At 28.3% G+C, this 21,471-nt stretch overlaps 1 protein-coding gene across 1 annotated transcript in view; it reads right to left on the reverse strand.

Moving 5' to 3' along the window:
- Positions 1 to 21,055, reverse strand: part of Npl4 (nuclear protein localization 4) — a 29,081-nt gene extending 8,026 nt beyond the window's left edge. The window contains exons 1-11 of the mRNA XM_087163193.1: positions 20,964 to 21,055; positions 17,748 to 17,828; positions 16,454 to 16,569; positions 12,295 to 12,507; positions 10,477 to 10,525; positions 10,064 to 10,152; positions 8,001 to 8,124; positions 6,738 to 6,917; positions 5,288 to 5,440; positions 3,760 to 3,886; positions 997 to 1,157 (exon numbers count right to left, since the gene is read on the reverse strand). Coding sequence (XP_087019319.1) covers positions 997 to 1,157; positions 3,760 to 3,886; positions 5,288 to 5,440; positions 6,738 to 6,917; positions 8,001 to 8,124; positions 10,064 to 10,152; positions 10,477 to 10,525; positions 12,295 to 12,507; positions 16,454 to 16,569; positions 17,748 to 17,828; positions 20,964 to 20,966 — 1,296 coding nt within the window. The 5' untranslated portion in view covers positions 20,967 to 21,055. The remainder of the gene's footprint in view (positions 1 to 996; positions 1,158 to 3,759; positions 3,887 to 5,287; positions 5,441 to 6,737; positions 6,918 to 8,000; positions 8,125 to 10,063; positions 10,153 to 10,476; positions 10,526 to 12,294; positions 12,508 to 16,453; positions 16,570 to 17,747; positions 17,829 to 20,963) is intronic.
- Positions 21,056 to 21,471: the final 416 nt, after the last annotated feature.

Here is a 21,471-nt window from a genome sequence, read left to right on the forward strand (position 1 = left end):
ACCAATAGATTCAAAGTATAATAAGGAGTTTTAAACTGAACTATAGAAAATAGTTGGTACGCAAACTAGTAGATGTCATCGATGAAAAAAATTTGTCTTCCAAAAATAAAGATGTTATTATACGCCATCAGAAATACTGTTTTACCTGGAGAAATGTGTCTCTAAAAACTATCTAAAAATGGTTTTAAAAAGCTAGTTTTATGAATAGCTGTGAAAATGATGAATAAGAGGTTGAAGGCATTAGTAAAGAGGAAGAAACTATTGGCGCTGTAAATGCAGTGCCAGATTTGCATGAATGGAATGCAATAAAAATGGAATTAATGTTGACATTAATTTTGAAGATTTTTTCAAGTGGACAACTGCCTGGCAACATGCAAAACATTGACAGATTCGGAAATCATAGATAATGTCAGATGAAGAGGAAGAAGCTGAAGATTATATTGATGAACCAAAAGTGAATGCAAAAGGGGTGGGAAAATGTGTAGAACTCCTGCAAACTATTTTTGAATCCCAGGAAAATGTTGTCTATGAGGGATTTGCTGTTCTTTCTAACCTTAAAAGCATAATCGAAACAAAGAAGGTTAGACATCAAAAATCTTCTAAAAATTTTTTTCAATGTTAAACGTAGGTTAAAATTTTTTTATGTAAATAGATACGTGAATTGTATGTGGCATAATTAATTTTCAGAAATGCCTGTATTTAACAAAAACAATTAAAACACTTTTAATAGAATTTCGTAATTAAATTTAATTTTTTTAAAGTCCTTGTATAACTTGAAACCTCTTTATCTTAAAATTTTTTCCTTTCCTGTGAGATTCGAGATAAATAGGTCCGACTGTAAAATGCACCATCGTAATTACTATTTTCAACAATACTATTGTCATATGCTGAAAAAGGATTTTCAAAGAATTTTGATGTAGGGAACCAATTATTTATAGCAGTTCATTATAATAGGATTCAAGCCAGGAGAATAGGAATTTGTTATGAAAGAAATACCTTGTAAAAAACATCTGGGACGTATTGCTCGTTGCTGGATTCTCGAACATATCCTAATTCTGGAGCATCCAAGGTGGGCAAAAGGCAGTTATCTTTCACCAGTGCCATACACTGGTTGGACACTTGGTAACCTTCCATGTGGATTTGGTTGTTTGAATCACCTTTAAAAAATTAAAAATGTTTGAAATTTTGATAGACACATAATATCCATAGCTCTATTTAAATCGGATGTTGGAAGGACTTGAAAATTATATTACAGAACATGCTCAGGTTATGTAAAAATTCTGCTGGGACAAATATTAGCAATAAATAAAATACTGTAAAATAAAGATAAACTTCATTTCTGTAATCTATACACAATTAATAAACATTTACTAATTTATCCACTTTTAACATCTGAATATATGATCTGAAACTATACAACCAATATGATAGAGGCATCTTATAATGTTCAGTGGGGGAAGACTGAATTCATGAAAGAAACAAAAGTTATTAATATAAATACATCCCGAGTCTATTCAGAGCAAAATGAGTAGGAAAGGGGAAAAAAAGAAACCTGCAGATAAATTAAATTGCACTATGTACATCAAAAAGTGAAATTCGCACGTTAAAATTTAGAAGATAAACCTTAAAAAAAAAATACCTAATTAAAACGTAATAAATTGTATAAAGCTCATACAACCTAGCAACAAATATAAACATTATAGGGGACGAAGGAAAGTACAAACATTTCTCACATTTTTAAAACAGTATACATGTACCTGACTACTATTAAAGGGCAGCCACAAATGGAGCAAAGGGCAAGCCACAAATTATGCATATTATTGCTTATCTGAAGGGCGCCACAAATTATTGCTTATGTGAAGGAATATTTTAACACAGGGTTGGCAAGTTTTTGACACATGACGGTTTTTACCATGGTTTTTACCGTCATGTCAAAAACCCCTCTGTCAAAAATGTCAAAAACCCATAGTTTTGAGAAAACTGCATTTTAATTTAAGTTTAACTGCTTATGATTTAAAATTAATTCATTTTTGGGCAATAAAGTTAGAAAAAAAGTTGCTAAAAGATATTTAAGAACAGATTTTTGCATTTTCCCAACATGATTATATCAAATCATACTATTTGAAGTAAAATATTAGGATACTAAACAAAATTTTCAACATTTCCAAGCATCATTTTGTTTGGCATATTACATTACTGAAGAATGTCAAGCCAATCCTGACTTAGAGTTTGTTAGTAGTTACAAGTTTTGAAAGTTTTTATTAGCTTATTTCTAATATTTAAGAAATGCCAAATTTTAAATTCTTCTCTTTAGTTCTTGAATTTATTAATAGTTCCAAGATTTTTTGTTTGTTTGTTTATGTCTAACAATTAAGAAGTGCAAGATTTTTAATCCTTTGCAAATCAAGCTATAATGATAAAAGTTAAGTATCACTATTTTCAATAAGTATATTACAATATTTCTGTATGAATGTATATTCTTCTATAAGAATACATGTATATAGTTGCAAAATCAATAGCAATTGTTTACAACATTCATTATAAAGGCAATTAAGTGAAAATAATATATTGTCCGCTATATGCCACAAATTAAAGAAAACAGTAGGTTTTTGACAGTTTTTACCGGTAAAAACACGGTTTTTACCACTGTCATGTCAAAAACCAGTTTTTGACGGCAAAAACCCAACCCTGTTTTAACACAAAAGAATAATTTAGCATTCTATTTTCAACTTCAAAATTATTCTGTTTAAAACAAAAAGCTTCAAGAATTTCAACAGTTTGAGATCAATATTTCAAAGTTTCTATTATAGAATTGCTGCATTAAAAAAATAAGCAATATCAATTAGATAATAATCCCATCATACCAATACTTAATTAAGAATTATAATTGATTTCAATTCACAATTGATTCTGTAATCAAATAATTTTGAAATAGTGTTTCAACAATCTTGAATCAAAAACTCAATAAGTATGCTGTTCAACATATTTTTAACAAGGTAATTTAGAGGGTGATCCCTTAATTAACAATCCAATAACCCTATGATAGGTATACAATATTGTTAGTTAGAACGGATATTTTTTAAAAATCAGATTAAAGAAATGAATCAATAATAGTAAAACTACAAAACCTTACTCTAAAATATTTGTTATATCATTTGCTGAAAATAATAAATAAGTGTATGACCCCTAAATTTGCTGTCAAAAAAATTTGTTAAAGAAAAATTGTTAATCAAGTTTCTGTTTCACAAAATGTTTGACTTCCCAAAAAGTTTGAAAAAATTAAATCCTGCAGATAAGGCTAAATGCCTAATCCAGACATTTAATTTGTAAACAGTTTCTAAGTTTGAACTATCAAATTTAACTATTTTTACTAGCATTTTGAATTAAAATGAAATAAAAAGGTATATTTGGTCTAAAATACAAATCTTTTGATTCTTCAAATCAATTATTTTAAAATTTTTAATTCACAGAAAAGAGGATCTTCTGTAGATACACAAAATTAAGAATATCAAGAACTGAAAATCGGGAAATTTTTTTTTCTTCTTACACCAGTAAGTTCGGATATTTATCTACATTAAATGAACCACATATTTCATAAAATCTGATTTTAAAAAAGATTGACAGTTAAAGAACTCAGGAAAAAGAGCACATTTTCTTTATTCACAACAATTTGTTAGCTATCGGTCACATTCCACTAATTCTTAAAAATACTATTTTTTTCAAAGAAAAAAAAGAGGAAACATTTGAGTAAATACTCACCTGTTATACAAACAGTTACAAACTTAGAACCGAAATACCCCTCGGGAGATAACTTGCAAGGATTCGGATTTAAGTTCTGAAAATGGCCAGCCATTATACACTCTTGAGCAGACAAAAAGTGAGAATTCTGAAATAAAAAAATTTAAATCCGAATTTCATAAACGTATAGCATAGTAGTCATAATCACAACTGCAGAAAAGTAAAGCAATATGAAAAGATCAAATAAAAATGCACATTCACTATACTTGAACAGTGTTATGATTGCCCTTTGATCCCAATAAATGCACCCTTTTTGTAATAAATAAGCCGCCATCCCGTAAAAACATTGCCTTTTTATTTACATTCCACTTAAAAAAAATTTATTCACTCTTTAAAAGATAATAACACGCTAGTAAAATTATCTGTGTTTATTGGTATAATTCTGATTTCTTTTAAAAATATTTACCTTCTTAAGATTATTCTCAACTGGTTAAATTTTTGTAAGTGACTTTTAACGGAAAGGTTTTCAATAAAATTCATTTTTAAGTGATTTAAATTTTTAAACTATTTTTTAAATAAATACCTTTTTCTAATAAAAAAAGCACCTTTAAATGTTCATTTTTTCATAATTTTCAGTTTAAATTATAAAAAAAAGTTTTCCTGTTACTTATCAATTAATCATCTTTTGTTCATTAACTTAAAAAAAAAAAAAAAAAAGCCTGTGTTAAATTATTTTTATAAATTAAAATTGTTTCTCTTATTCTGATAGTAAGAGGGAATTACTTTTTGAAACATACACTTTAAATATTATGAGAGAGTAATTTAAAAATTGTTGAGGTTAAAATTCAGTTATTACATATTTTGATAAATATTTACGGTGTCAAGTGAGTGCCTTTTCAAAACTCAAAGTGCCCTTTTAAGATAGAGGAGAAGAAAAAAGAATTACATACTTGTTACAACTTATTTCTAAAATAATTGTAAAATTTTCTTATGCAAATTATTTATTTTCAAAAAATTTTCAGTTAGAAGGTGGGAGTTTCATATTGATAATTTAAGGAATTTGCAGAAGATCTAGACCATTGGCCTCAGATAGCATACCTCGAATAAATAGTCAGTGAATAGCTATGGTCTACAGCATTAATGAAAACAGCATAAAAGAATTTCATATTTCAAAATTTTAAAGATATTTTAAAAAAACGGTTTAAAAAATATATTTCTTTTAATAAAATACATTGAATAAACTGCCACTTTTTAAATGGTACCTTTTTGAGGTTAACATTTCTGAAAAACAGAAACGGGAAGAAAAAGTTAAATTACAATGTCATTAAAAGTTAATGAGTGAAAAAGACATTACTATTTTGGAAGAAAAATATTAAAAATTTATGATTTAATTAATGGAACTTGCTAATTGAGAATTTTATTGAAAATTTCGGAAACCAGAATAATTTTAAGTGATAGTATTTTGTTTTTCAGAAGAAAAAGAAAGCAAACAAAAAAACACTCATTTAACAAGAGTTCCACTTAATTGAAATAAAGAAAGTAGACTTACAATATTTCTAATATGTTTTACAGTTCCATTTTGTTCGGCTATCAAATCTGTAAAAATCCATCCGACTTTTTGCAATCCTAGCTGTGTAGCGATTTTATCAATAACTTCTGCTTTCTCGTCTGGTAGAAGTCTCAACATGTCTCGAGAACCATCCTAAATAAATAAATATTCAAAACTATTAACTGAAAAAACTCAATTGTTCAATAAGAAATAGAAAATAAAATTAAACAATTGATTCAGAAGATGATAGGAGATAAATGTCAGTCTTTAAATTATGGTATAGAAAAACTTTTAAGAAACAATTTAAGAAATATGCATTTAGACATTAAGGAATTCTCATTTCTGCACAATTATTTATAATCTGTTCTATTCATTACAGTTTTCACTGTTCCCAATTACATTACTCTTAGAAGTCCAATCAAAGTATGAAATTGATTTAAACAAATTTTAAGAGAAAAATTTTAGAATAAAACTTTAAAATGCGTCAAAATGAAAAAGCGCTAAAAGCAGCTAAAATCAAATTTGTCTTATGCAAACTATTTAAATAAAAAGTTAGAAACCAAAATTTTAAAGATATATATGTAAAATGATGCAGTCGGACCGAGCAGGAAAACAGACACAGGATTTTAATTAATTCAGAGTAACTTTTATTTGATCATTCTTAGTTGAGTGGGAGCGAAGAAGTGATGTTTACTCCATCAGCAAACTGTCTTTCTGGTAGGGAAAATCTTGCAAAAAATCCGAAAATGCCTTTATTTAGGGAAAAGAGGGAAATCTCAGAAATTACTATTGGTTAATTAAATAGATCACGCGATTCTCACAAAGCTTAAAAGGAAAAATATCTTTATTTAAATTTATGTATAGTTGGCTAAAAATAGATTTAGAAACAGGATGTGGTTTTGTAAAAGTATCATAAAGTGCTTCGATTTGAAGAATTAAGTAGTAATAAATTAGGAGTTGTTTTATAACGAAGAAACTAACATAAAAAGATTAATTGAAGCTTTTTATGCTACATATATGTTAGCAAAAACAGCACTTCATCAGGGGACACACTGTCTGCCAACACACTGGGGCCTTTCTATAATCTGTGGTTAAACCAAAAGCCGACTGAAGATTCTACTTTCTTCTAAAGTGGAAGTAAAATTTCAATTTTGGTATTTTATTCTCAATTTTAAAAAAAAAGTGATTTAAAATTATATTAACCATCATTATATAAAATCCAATAATTATATTTAATATAATTATTGGATAATATATTTGATATAATTATTGGATCTGATACAAATTATATTAATCTGACAATAATATAGTTTGGTTAGAGAAAATGTTTTAGAAATTTGTGCTTTCATTTATTATCAGAATTGTTCTCTCACTATCATTAAGAAAAATGCTACATCAAAAACTACAAATGAAGCCATGAGAAATAAATTGTATTCCAAGATTAACTTACTTGCGGTGGCTCGTAGATAGCAGTGACAATGGCCCGGATGCCTAAGGGTACATCTTTGTGAGGTTTATAATAGCCATACAAGATTCCAATCCGTTGATGGCTTGTGATGCGCCAGTAGTTCAAAAATCTATCCACGATCGATGAATTTTCAAACACAATATTATCAACATGTCTGTAAGGCTAAAAATAAATCATTAGGAGAAACAAATGGATAGGAAAATTAATAAAAAAAAATTTAATCTTTACAGTTTTTATACATATATATATATAAATAGGTCTCCCATGATCATGGGATGACACTCTAAAAAATTTCAAGACTGAACTTATTTTTGACCAATTAACACAGAACATCTAGAGTTGTTTACAGAATTTTCAGAAATTTATAGCTTGTTGACTCCAAAATGTATATTTCCATAATTATGGCACATATATTAAATCAATGATTGGATTTTTCTTCATTTTGATAATTTATTTTTTCACAGCAAACAAGATAAAAATAATAGGTAACCACGATGATCTTTTTGCATCAATCACTAGATAGTAAAACACAATTTTTTTTTTCATGCAGCTATTCATATGTCTACTTTTTTTTTTTGCTTCATCATTATTTATTTCTTATTCTATCTCTATAAAAAAAATTAACTTTGTTCAGCATTTCAAAATGTTAGGGTAAAAAGAAAACTCAAACAAAATTAGATACAACAATATAGTAAAAATTTTGCTTAGGCAAGCAAGCACTGAAGTTCAATCAAACCTATTCTATAGCGACATCATTACTAGATAGCGATGAGCGATAATTATGAATTACAATGTTTTTGTTAAAATTTAATATTTGTATAAAATAAATAGATTCCTTTGCTTTGGTGTTTAAGTTAATATTGCCCACAGTTTTTCAATCAAATTCTTTAATTAGTTTGAAATCAAAATGGATCTAATCTGTTAGCGTTTTCAGCATTGAAAAAAAAAAAAACTTTTTATTTCAGGCATGTGCCATTTCTTTTTTCGCTGAACTTTTATTTTAAAAAATAAAGGGTAAAAATACATCTTACTAGTTTATTGAAGAGCATCTCCAAATTGTGTGAAATATATTTGTAGAGGAGAATAAAATATCTCTAGGGAAAGTATATTTATATATGCTTTGCTTATATATCAATTTACTAAAGAATCAGCATTGATAAAAATCAAACAAGAATCAAGGGCATCTAAATGTTGTGAAGCACTTATACATGTGGATGAAAGTTAAAAAAAAAAAAAAAAACTTACCTGCCGATTTAAAGTGAAAGCGTTAGGTTGGCATTTTGTACAAATGCCCTGAGGCCATGGTAGATGATCTTTACACCCACTCTTAATTTTACAGCTGATGTTTTCTAAGGCAGCAAATTTACCTCTAATAAAACAAAGACATCATTAATACCAAGGCTCAAAAAACCGTGGTCAAAAATTCCCTGCGGACAACAAATTTCTCGAATTCGTTCTCGCTAATGTTCGTGATACAATTTCAATTTTTTTTATCTTACAAGAGTCTAGCGCCTCACTTCTAAAATGACTCTCTAATCCAGAAATCCTGTTAATTCTCTTATTACTGTATAATGTAATCCCAGTATTTGTAATCATAGTAACTACTAATTCATTGTGCAATTTACATAAATGTTTGTAATAAATAAGAGAAAGTTATATTTTTATTTATTTAGAAGCTACGGGTTAGTTTCAAAGGAGGACGGGTACATTGTTGGACAAGCTGTCCTCTGGGACAGGTAAAATTTCTGAGTTTTTTTGAGCCCTGGTTAATACTCAATCAATGCTATCTCTCGTAATCAATGGGCAAGTGCACAAAAAAAAGTGAATAACTTTTGACCAACTGAACAGCTTTTGCAGGTACATATTGACATACATCACTCTTAGTGGTTTGCTGGGTAGGCTTCAAATATTGAATTTAGTCATAGTTCAAGTTGCAAAATCAGACACAAAAATGCACTTTTTCATACAAACTTTTTTTTTTACTAATTATTATTTCTATTCTTTAAAAAAAAATTAGGTCGAGGGATTTTTCTGGTTAAAAGAAAAACCTAACAAGTAAATTTTAGAATACTTTAGTACTAATTTAGAAATAAAGGCAAAATGTGAATAATAAAATGTGAGAACATGTTTAATTTGGAACAATAAATTAAAAGAGAGAATTTAGATTTAAAAAAAAAAAAAAAAAAAAACTAAAAGATTGGTTAAATACTTTAATGTTACATATATAATAATAAAAAGCAAAACATAGATAGTAATAAAATGCAAAATCATTTTCAATTCAAAGATTTTACATGATCATGATAAAATAATTAGTCTCTGAGAAAGAACTCTTTTCTTGATTATATTAGTCACCATAAACCAATTTATGCACAACTTTAAATATATTCAATATTGAGTCACTCATTCTAATGAGTACTTCAGATAAAAATTTTAAAAAATATATTCAGGGTTGCCATTCAAATATGAAAAAAAAATTCCCTGTGTTTTCCCTGTACATATTATACACAATATATTAAGTGGAAAATATAATTACTTTTAAACAATTTCGTTTGACCTAGTATATTGGAAGGAATAAACATCTTAGAGCTTGATGAAATAAAAACATCTCTGCATTTGATTGAGGATCAAGAAAGTCATCATTTAACAAAGAAGGAAGGTGTCTAAAAAAGTTCCTCTAGAAAAGCTGAAGAATCTTTAATTATGCCAGTTTCTAGAACACACACACATCATATTTCATCTCAGTTTTCCAGGATTCTATCTTTCAATAGCTTTGGTAGGAATGCCATGTAATTTCTATTTTGGTCGGGTGACATGGACAACACCCGAGTCAATACCCCTCTCTCTACACTTCCACACCACAACCAATGAGAGTACTTTCAGCCACTAAAAGAATTAAAACACACTCTGCTAATGCCAATCGTTTAGTCGGTTACCAGAATTGAACCCACGACACACAGCTCTCCTACAAAAGTTTGAAACTAGCTATTTACTGATTGCTCCACTGTAACGCTTAAGACAGACACAGGTTATGTAATACCTAACGAATTCACAATGTGCAAAAACTACATTGACAATTGCTAGATTGAAACTTCAAAATTAAAGACAATGTAAAAAAGAAAGAGTTTTGAGTCATTTTTTATCTGTTAAGGCTATATTTTTAAAAAATATTTTTTAGGTAATTTTGTGTTATTAAGGACATTTTTAGGTCATTAAAATTTAGGCTCTACTTATAGCCAAGACATTCTTTTGTCTGCTAATAAATGGGCGATACAAAAAAGAAGGAATAAAAAAAAAAGAGATGAACTTACTTATCAATACCAGCAGTCAACTTGCGGAGATAAGAGTGAAATGACATGTGCTTAATATTCTGCTCTTGTAAATAGGCTTCACTATAAGGCTGGGAAAGGAGGGGGAAAAAACTTAATATTTTAAATTCATACTCTACATACAATTTTCATAGTTCATAAAAAAAGTAAATTACGGTAAATTTATAATTCACAACAGTAAACTAATTATTCACAAATTAGTTGAAACCGACAATTGCGGGAACAAAAATATTGTAGAACATGAACTAAATTGAGCAAAATAGTGTATGACAGAAACTCAAACAAATGAAAAATTGTAGTACAGAATTTAAAACAAACAAAATACTATAAGTATAAATAGTGAGTTTATACAAAGCTTATGGTAATTGAAATTTTTTAAAGTAAATATTTAATACCTCTACTGAGAAACAATGTACACATTTTGCATTGGGACCGTGATGACACCTGCAATTGAAGAAAAATAAAATAAACATATTAGGCACAACAAATAATCATATTACCTAAATAATTTATAAGATTCCATAATGGCCAACTCAAATTTGATTTAATTTCTATTCCCCCTAAAAATTTGTTTCAGGTACCCATTTCGTGATTTAAAGTATAATTAAAATAACAATATGTAAAATATAAAATATTTTATAACCCAAACTAGTTATAAAAAATAAACATGTTAATCGTAAAATTAAATGCTTAGAATAAGTTTTGTATTTATATAACATAACTATTTAAATAGCATAACTATTATCGAAGATTAACACTGGAATCAATAGTTAGCAAATCTCTATCTTTGTTGAACTTTTTCATTTATTTGTTCTTCATAACTTGAAATAACACTCCAGGAACAGAATTATATATATTATTTAAGACTTTTGATAATTACAAGTGCCGGCATTTAACAAAACTAATAATCTCTGCAGTAAAATTATTACTATTTTAAATTATTTGCAGCTTAATTTGTATCAATGACCCTAGCTCTAAATCTATAAAAAAATTCTTCTGAACAATCTGATTGAAATTTTTTAAATGCTTTTCAAGATTGGGGGCTAAAAGTGTTCTAATTCCATGATGACAAAACCAACAGTTTCTTAGTTATGAGACACACACAGACAGACATATTTTCCGTTTTATTACTATAGATGTATAAATGTATGCATGATCGCATTCCACAGCATGTGACACAGGGTTTAAGCTGAGTCTAAAAATTCATTAGCAAAAAAGCTAAAATCTGAAAAAAAGTTTTAGCAAAATGCTAAAATGCCATTAGGCTTATAAAATTACTTTATATCAAACAAGTACTGTAAGTTATCTGACAAAGAATAGCTTAATGTACAAGAATAACAAAAAGAATACCTATAACAAAAAAAAAACACATTTATTATTTATCAAAACATTTTGGTTTATAATTAACAATCTTCCTTTCTTTCATGTTTGCCCATTTTACAAATGCTTCTTGAAAGTTAAATGCACTTTCAGGGCCCTAAATATTAATCATTAACAAATATATATATCATATATTCTAGCCATTTTTGTTGATCACTATGCTTCATCTCGTTTGATCACGTTTTTTTCGTGAACGCTAGCGTCATGGTTCTTCTTGCGAAAGATATTTAGATTTTTTCTCCTTCTTGTTTGATCAAGTTTTTTTCATGGATGTTAGCGTCATGGTTTTTCGCGGAAGCTTTTTTTTAAATGGAATTTAGTAAAATCCTTTAGCAAAAATGCGAAAATGCTTTGTTGAATTTTAGCATTTTTGAGGGGTCTTTTCGCATTTTGCGAAAAAAGCTACTGTAGCGGAAACCCTGATGTGACAGGTCTTGGCAATGGCCTGTTGATCTGAGACAATACAAATTTGACTCGGATCACCTCCCCTTAAAGTGACTTTCCTGATCAGAGATTGTAAAGGGAGACTGCTTTGGGAATTTTGATTTCATATTTTGCTCTATGTTATTGTTACAAAATAGCATACTTCTCCACATGAAAAAGTAATAAGGAATCACAAAATAGAATTTATGAACTGTTATATTTAATTTTAATTAACTTTTTTCAAAAAATAATCTAATAGAGGCATTTTAAAGGATTAGTGAAAGTGTGTACAAATCGTAATATCTTTTAGTTGCCAGTTTTTAGGAACAAATACCAAATTGTCAACAGCCCCCCTAAGGAACTAAATTTTATTTTATGATACAATAATAATATGAAATTTGTATACTCACAATTTAGGGTCCCTTTCTCTCTCAATACTACCATTTTGTTTAAATAAATAAGTATCTACTGTATCTTCGACAAGGTTAGTGTAAATTCCTTCATTGACATCTAATAAAGAATTTTTTCTTCTATCGTTAGATGGTGACTTAGATGATGATGATGAATCCTCTTTACTATTTACACTTCCTTGTTGAAGAACTAAATATAATGTGTCACCATGCCTTAAAAAAAGATTTTAGTGTAAAAACAATTGTATAAAATCAGTAGCGAAAACTAGATAATAATACTGTAATATTAGTGACAAACAAGATAAAAAATTTTAGTAGTATTTACTTTAGTTCTAAAAAAGAGAGTTCTAGGAGACAACATTACACTAAATAATGGTAATAATCATAACCATAAGATAATAATCATAATCATAAGAAGGCTTTTTATTTGCTTTTATGTGATTTATTAAGCACACAATTGCTTAATAAATCATATTTAAAGAGTACAAGTAGTTTAAAAAGTCAAACATATAACAAAAAATACACTCATTTCTCATTTGTATTTCCAAGGTGATTTTTTTCTTCTTCTTTAAATCCTATGCCTAATCTGAAAAAAAAAATCAGAAATGTGCTGTCTCGCAGTCTAATATAAGTGTGTAATATTAAAAAGAGAAGTATCTCCAATTTCCATATTTTTTTTATAACCATCGTTTAACAGACGTTAACAGAAGTTTAAAAAACTAATACAGGGAAGACATTTACGCGCTATAGCGCGTAAAATACGCAAAAAATTGAAATCGGATGCAAAAAAATGATCGCTACGCGTCCCGCGGGACGCGTAAATTTTTGAAGAAAGTTTATAAATTTCCCGACTTTTTAATCTTTGATATCGAAACATTTTAATAAAATCGAAAAATTGGGACGCAAAAAATAAATCGGTATGCATCCTCGGTATAAAAATAAAAAAAAAACCCTGTCTCCAGAGTTAGATCAACACATGTTAGACACACAGGTGGGAAACCAGTTCTATGACTCAAAATGTTGACCATTATAGCACTTAGAGGAGATATTAGGGTAGAGAGAGCTAGTCTATTGTTTGGGCTCTGAAAACTTGTTCCAAGATGGGGGTTTCCATTTTGGCGAAAAATTCATAGCTGGCGGTCGCATCGTACAGGAATATTTTCAAGAGTACTAAAGATTTTTTCTCTCTTTTATTTTATTTTGAATGCTTTCCCAATTTTATTCGTGATTGTAAAAGATAAGCTTTCAAATAAAAATACATTATAGTATGTGTGCTACATTTAGTTATTTACTTTTAATTTCTTAATCTTAAAAAGCTAATAACATATTATTTAAGTATGACTTTGCCAGACAATGAAATAAAAATAATGATTTAAACGATAGTTAAAAAAGGCACTAGCATAAATATTAAAACCCGGAACAAGGCAAAATAAACGGAATTCAAAAAAAAAAAAAAAAACCTAATGATGAAATTTATGAATAGAAAGAATTAATTTATTGAGTGCGAAATTTATCGCGAAAAGAAAAAAAATCAAACATAGTGGAATCAGAAAAACAAAACTGTAATCTGCTTCATAAAATAATCCTATGTTTAAATTAATAAACAATTCTCCTCTTATTTTATTTTATTTTTGTTGATAAAAACAACATTTTTAATTACTGCAGATGTGATTCCACACCATGAAAAACCGCAACCAATTGATACCGCACTTCCAAAGAATGAGAATTTATTCAAAAGAAAAAGATTTTATTTTTATTAGTTGATGTCAAATAAATATATTTTTCTCTTTTCTTTTTCTGTTCACTGATATGCATGCAATGCATTTTCCCCACCCCCCTCGTAAATCAAGCAGAAAACGAAATCAGCATGCCACACCCTTGAGTTTGATTGACGGCCTAAAGGAAAAAATAAAACATTCCTCCCTTCCCTGCCTTCAAGGTCACAGAGGAAATGACGTTTCTCTGGGTAAACGGGGAAAAAAAATTTTCCCCTTCCTTACATTTTCCTCTACTCAACTTCAAGGATGAGTCCAAATTCCGCTTTTTTCGTTCTAGTTTAAAATGGTGGGAAAATCGAGCAAAATTTTTCCCGGTTTTCTGGATACCGGAAAAATGGTTCTCTACTGTATTTGTTTAAAAAATTATGTAAAGGACCCATTTTTTTTCAAAAGGACCCAGTTTTTTAAAAGTCATGGGTCCCAGGGACCCGGGATTTTGAAAGCCTAGTGTCTTCCCTGTAATAGTCATAGAAAGTAAAAGAATTATCAGGCACTTGTGAATAATTCAAAGTAAGATTAAAATATAAAAGATAATATACCACCTGCAAATGCAAGCGGAAAGTATCTGCAAACTCTTTGCTAAAAGCAGTATGATTTTATTCCAAAAATGACTTAAACATAGTTATTTTAAACAATTTTAACATCGAACATCAAAAACATGCATAAAAAATAATATGCATATTTTTAGAAATATAAAAAAAGCCAACATTATTTATAAAAGTGAGACAAGTAAACAAATGTGATTTTTCTTAAATGTATTTTTATTTAAAAGAAAATTTATTTAACAGAACTATCTACAAAATTTAAGAAAGTCTGCAAATGTACCAGGATCAGGGGTGATTGTGAGCCCAAGTCAAAATTCCGGAAAAATCCGGAGAAAAAAAAATTTGAGGTAAAAAAAATATATATATATTGTTGAAGTAAAAAAAAACAAAAAAAAAAACAGTTTCAATTGAAAAAAAAATTTAAAGAAGGATGCATTTTTAAAAATATCAGCAACAAAAAATAAAATGTAATTTGGCAAATTTTTTTAAAGAAAAATATCTTGAATATTAAGAAAAATCTAATTCAACATAAAACTCACTTACCTGAAATGTATTATAAAGAGGAAGGACACTGGTATGGTAGAAAATCCATCACATAGATATACAATTAAAAATAAAATACGCTTCCACTTGAACGAGATAATAATGAAGGAAAGCAGATTTTTTTTTTCTTCCGTGGGGTTAAATAACAAGGGAGTGATTAGCGTGATGACGTCACTGAGCACATGCACGTGGTAGGCAGCACTACGCACGTATTAGCGAGGGGACTGAAAAGTAATGTTCATTTTTGCGAAAAAACTTCGCCAAAAGTAAAAAAGCGACATAGTCGCCTAAGGCCGAAAATAGTAGCTTTTTAGTCGCCGGAGGCAACCCTGTACCATTGATTTCCGGAAACTTTTGTGATCAATGATTTGTTAAAACAACTGGACCTTCGATTTCCGGAAACTTCCGGATCACAGTTAGTGAAAATTCCGGAAATCCGGACTTTTTCCGGAGCACAATCACCCCTGCAGGATGTAGCCCGTGCACATGTGTTTACATAACAGAACTAAAGATGAAGGTAATAACAAATAACAGAGTGGCTGCAAAGACTTAGGAAAAAAAATTCCCTGATTTTTCTAAGCTGATTTTATCGAATTTCCCTGATTTTTTTTTTTTTTTTTTTTTTGAATCTGTGGCATTAATTTTAGTAATTTTTTAATTATAAATTGTTCTTATACATAGAATATATTACATAACACTTATAATTGCTAACAGAATTGTATTAATTTCAAAACCTTACTACATGATCTATGTTTTAAGATAAAATCAAACCTCAAGCTTAATTTAATTCACTTTCCCTTACACTTTTGTTATATATTAATTGAATTCCCTCACTTTTCTCTGATTTTTTCCAGATTTATAAAATTCCCTGACTTTTTTATATTTTCCCTATTCTATGGCCACCCTGAATTACCAATTTATTTAATAATGTGACATGCATTATGAAGAATAGTATGATTTAGGAGGATATTTAAAATAATACTCTGATGATCATGAGATTGAAACTTTCACTATTCAGTTTCCTTGATCTTTTGGTTATTTCAATTGAATTTTCTCACATTTCTCTGGATTGATAAAATTCCCTGACTTTTTTATATTTCCCCTGTTCTGCAACCACCTTGAATAATAAATGTAACCAAACATGCATTATGAAGAATGGTATAATGATTTAGGAAAATAGAAAATACTGAAAATAATGCTCTGTTGATAGATAAGCACATAATAAGAATGTAAGTTTTGATATTCTGTTCTATTTTAATAGAATTATAGAAAAGAAAAAAAAAAGAGATTTACTTTATGCCATAATGAGATATCTGTTTTTTATCAGTGGATATCAGAGGATGTTTCCGACTTCTGTCTTTGTATAAAATGAAGCTTAGAGTAGCCTCAATGTCAAAGGCACTTTTAACCTGAAAAACAAATTTTCACATAAATGGAAACGAAAAAAAATTATAAACAAAATTAAAGTCATTACCCTTTGAAATTGGGGAATAATTTAGGTAGTGAAATTCAAGTGGTCTGAGAGACCATCCAAATTTCCATTTGAAACTTCAAAAAATATAACATGGTAGACAAAAGTCTAAGATACAGAAGTACACAGTTATAGGCAGATTTCAAGGTTCATATCAATTGTTATAGAGCAAAGAACAACACAATATTTCAATTTCATAATATTCTAAAATACCACTTGGTCACATTACATTACACCCTGATATTTTAAAAATATATATTTACAAGACCGGATTATCGAATTACACATTTTAGTAATCGCTTTTTACAAGAGATTATTTTGACACACTTGTTTGCAATGATTTCATTTTGAATTCTTTTTTTTTTTTTGGCAATAATTGCCTCATATTTTCACATGGCTTTTAAAATTTATTTTGCAACAATTATTGTAAATCCAAGGAGTTTTGTCAATTGCTCTTTTTTAGAGTTATCTATAGTCTTTTCTTTCTCTTGATTTTCAAGCTCACCATTTTTTCAATAGCAAATATCGGAATTCATCAAACGACAAATTTAGCAATGAATGATATTGTTATTAGACTTACTCTAAAAGAACTGAAAGAAATCTTAACAAACTACAAAATGAACAACAACAAAAATTCAAAACGCTATACTGAGTGTTTAATTGAAGAACCAGGTAACATTTCACTAACTGAAAATAAGACTTTAACAATTCAGATAAAGTAAGTAGGAAATTCTTTAGTTGAAGACACATATTCCAAATTACATTTTTTTTATCTGAAACAGGAAATCCTCATTTCTTTACAAAAATTTACAGCTTAAAAGTAGTCTGCCTTTTCAATCTATCTTGTGTTGCATTTTGCTATTACTTAAGTTAACCTTACTTTCTTATGACTATTACAGAGCTAACTACAGTAATAATCGGCAAATTTTACAATAAATAAATACAAATAGCAAAAAAATGCAAAATTTAAAATTTTTTTAAAATTTTATTAAGAACGTGGAGGTATGTCATTTGTTTTCTTTCATTACAGCTCAGCTAATGAAATATATTTGCATTAGTAAAAATTTCAAGCATAATCTGTTAAACAGTGTTCAATTATTCAACACATATAGATACCTTATTTACAAAAGAGACAACACTCTCAGAAGAATTACATTCAATACGTTTTGTTCCTTCAGACGACTGAACAGCAACCAACTATATTAAAAGAAAAACACAAATTTTTATTACTTTAAGATATATTTTAATATCCTGTAAGTTCATTGAATTCAATTAAATTCATTGTTAACAATGAAAATAGGATGTAATAAACAGTTAAGATAATACACCAAAGTTCTTTATAGACAACTTCTTATTGGGCAAACCTACTCTTTACACATTTAAGAATTTTTCATCACTACTACACAGTGATGAAAAATTCTTAATTAATTCTGAATTATATTGCAGTGAAACCTTTAGGAAAGGCCACCTCTATTTACGATCACTTTCAGGAGTCACAGAATTTTTCCATAGATTTTAAGTTGAAGAAAACCTTTACTAAAGACTATTAAAACCTTTCCCAGAGACTGGCAAACATCTGCCCCAAATGGGGAAGAAGTCAAATAAGGAAACATGAAAAAATATAAAAACATTTAGCAAAACAAATAAGTAGACTAAAATGCATTTAAAATATTTGTGTGAGGCTCTTATTTACGGGGCTGTCACCCACTCACCTGTTCAAAAAAAACTAGGTGGGTTTTTATAAAAATAAATGCATCTAAAAAAACACGAAACACATGTTTTTTAAAGAACAAAAAGAGAAAAAAAAGGATAGGTTTGCTAACCTTTTTCTCCTTATCATTACTACATACATTACTAATTTCACACATTTCAAAATATTTTTTTAAAATGATTTTATTATTTTCAGTAAATAATCTTGATTACATGCTAAAAAATTGAGCGAAAAAATTTGAATACATTTTTGAATTTTTCATTTCATGAAAATATATTATATTTTAAAGAATAAAAAATATTTTAACGTAGCAGAAATTTATAACTCAGAGCTAAAATTAGCCATTCAGCATATTAGCAAAAAAATGGAAAGGAATAAGAGCTTGATTACACCTTTTTTCAATAATTTTTTCATATGGACGCAGATTCTCATTGTCTGGTTTGTTTCAGGTTCTGTGTCACTTTTAAAATTAAAAATTTTGTGTGATTGATAAATAATTAAAGGCCATCTCATTTTTTGTATGCAGATAACGGTCAATCCTAAATTGTAAAAAATGAGGAAATAAAAAGAGCTAATGTGTTGGAAAGAATATAGGGTGTCTTTCTGATAGGACAGTCTTTTAGTTATCACCAAACTAAAATATTCATAAGAAAGAATTTAAATTAAATTAAATAGTTGAAACTGAGAAACATTTTCGACTGTATCCTATCTAATAAAAAATAAAATGAATTGGCATAATAATTTAAATTGTTTTTAAAGCTTTTTAATACTAACACTGTATGCTGTTATAGATTTAGTAATAAAATCATTGTACTATGTAATTAGGTTATATACTAATCATATCAAAAAACCCGTCTGGGTTGCGCTTTTTGAAAGAAAAAAAGTTTTTTTTCGTCAGCCCTGCTTATTTAGAGAGCCCTTTTTTGACGATATAACCTCATATTGCTGTCAGAATGCACTAAAGACGATGCTGTCAATGAATACTATTAATTAGAAAAAAATTATTTAAAAAAAAGCAATTTTTAAAGCTAACTAATTTTTATGATATAAAATTAAATGTGAACTTGAACAAATAACATAATTCTTTATTTTAAAAAAGTCTTATCATGCATAATTGGTAAATTTATTTTTGTACATCAGTTGGGATCATTTTTATAGACGTTAAATTTTATTCATAGATCTGTCTTTTCATGACACCAACAGAAGTGGCATTCCTGTACCAAGAAAATGAAACTAATTAAAATCATTTTTGAAAAGTCACAACAATTTTGAAGTCAAAGGAGGTAACCTCTAGGAATGACTATTTTACCGCAGAACAGAGTGGTCGCTGCAGAGAGGTGGTTTCACTGTATATGAAATGCTGAATTCCAATATTGTTTTGATTTAATCACTAGCTATTTTAGCTTTTTTATCAATTTATGATAATAATATGGTCATGAATTTGATTTGGATAAAAGAAAAATGCAGATTTTAACTGTTAAATCTTTCTTATGGGCTAAAAGGATGAAGAGTTCTAAAACATGAACAGTTGTAACAAAGAAAGAATGATTTCCTACTTAAAATGAAAAATAAATAACAACTGTTAGTTTTTTAATTACTTTCTACAGGATGCTTTTTCCTCCACCTGATCCCCACCCCTAAACAAAAAACACATGATAATAATAATAATAAAAAGTTTTAAGTACAATTTTGGCTAAAAATGAATAAATCAGTGGTATGGAAGGCGGAGTGGTTTGGAATCTTTGGAGGATTTCAAAGAAGGAAAAATATCATTTGTATTGTTAAACTTTTTCTGAGCGACTATCTCTATAGTTAGGCATTCCATGAATTCATTGCACAAGGAACCAAAATACTTATGGAAAATTTTGGACATGCCTAAAATAAATATAACCATAGAAATAGTCAAAAACAGTTATTTATACCTAATGATTAATTTTCTGATCCTTGCTTCCAATAATTACAGCGAGAATAGGCAAAAACTATAATATTTTATGACACAAAAGACATAGCATACTCTAAATCGCAGTAAAGTTCAAGTTTATAATTTATTTAAATATTTTAAACAATAAAAAATTCGAAACATTAACATTAAAAACCGATAAATAACCCATGAATAATGTGAGTTAAAGGAAAACCCTGTCATTATGTAAACAAACTTAGTATCCGGGTATAATTAAGATAAATATGCTTTGTTTCATTATTGGTACACACAATAAGACAGTAAAGAAAAACGGAGAAAAGCGTTAAAACATATCCTAAAAGTAACAAGCACGAATTACAATATCAACCGATAAGGAATGTGATTACGTTTATCTTAGATCAGCATATAGTGAAGGAGAGAATTTGTTCAATCTAAAAGTTTTATAAACGCAAGAAATTTAAAGAAAGAAACATGCAAAAATTTACCCACCATAACATTATATTCTATCAAGAATGACTAAAAGAACCCGTAGAAAATTTTGTGACTACACTAATCGATTAATGGACACAGGAAAACAATAAAAGAAGTAACACAAAGGTACCATTACTCATCAAAAATTAAGTCAGAATAAAAATTTAATTTAATTTCAAAATGAATAAATTTTAATTATATAGAAACGCATTTAATAATACAAACTTACCATTTTATATTTGCAGGTAAGAAAGCTAGCTTAAAAAATCACAAAAGTGTCAAAATATTATTCCTTCAAGATGATTCGGAATGTTTACATATAAAACGTTACGGTCGCGATAACATTAACTGAAACTGTAGTTTTCGTTGCTGTTGCCAGAAACCAATTAGGATTGATTTTACAGTCAGTGGCTTATTTTCACTATCAAAATACATACCTCAGAGAACCTCAAACGCGTTTGATTAAAGTGACATTTTTCTCTGCATGAAATTTTTCTCTGCACCCGACACAATATTTCGGGCACGCCACCGATCACATTTGTCATTACACAAATGGTATTACACTATGAAGCATATGTAACAATTAAATTAAAATTCACAAAAAAACACACAAAGTAATAAACAATTATTATTAAAAAATTAACAATTAATGCTAAAAAAACAATTAATAACCATAAAAAATAAGCTAACAATAAATAACTAACATCTAATCTGCAACAACAGAAGTCACACTGATG

The sequence above is a fragment of the Parasteatoda tepidariorum genome, chromosome 5 (assembly GCF_982258835.1).
Source record: "Parasteatoda tepidariorum strain Cologne lab strain chromosome 5, Ptep-v5.0, whole genome shotgun sequence".
Classification (NCBI taxonomy): Eukaryota; Metazoa; Arthropoda; class Arachnida; order Araneae; family Theridiidae; genus Parasteatoda; species Parasteatoda tepidariorum.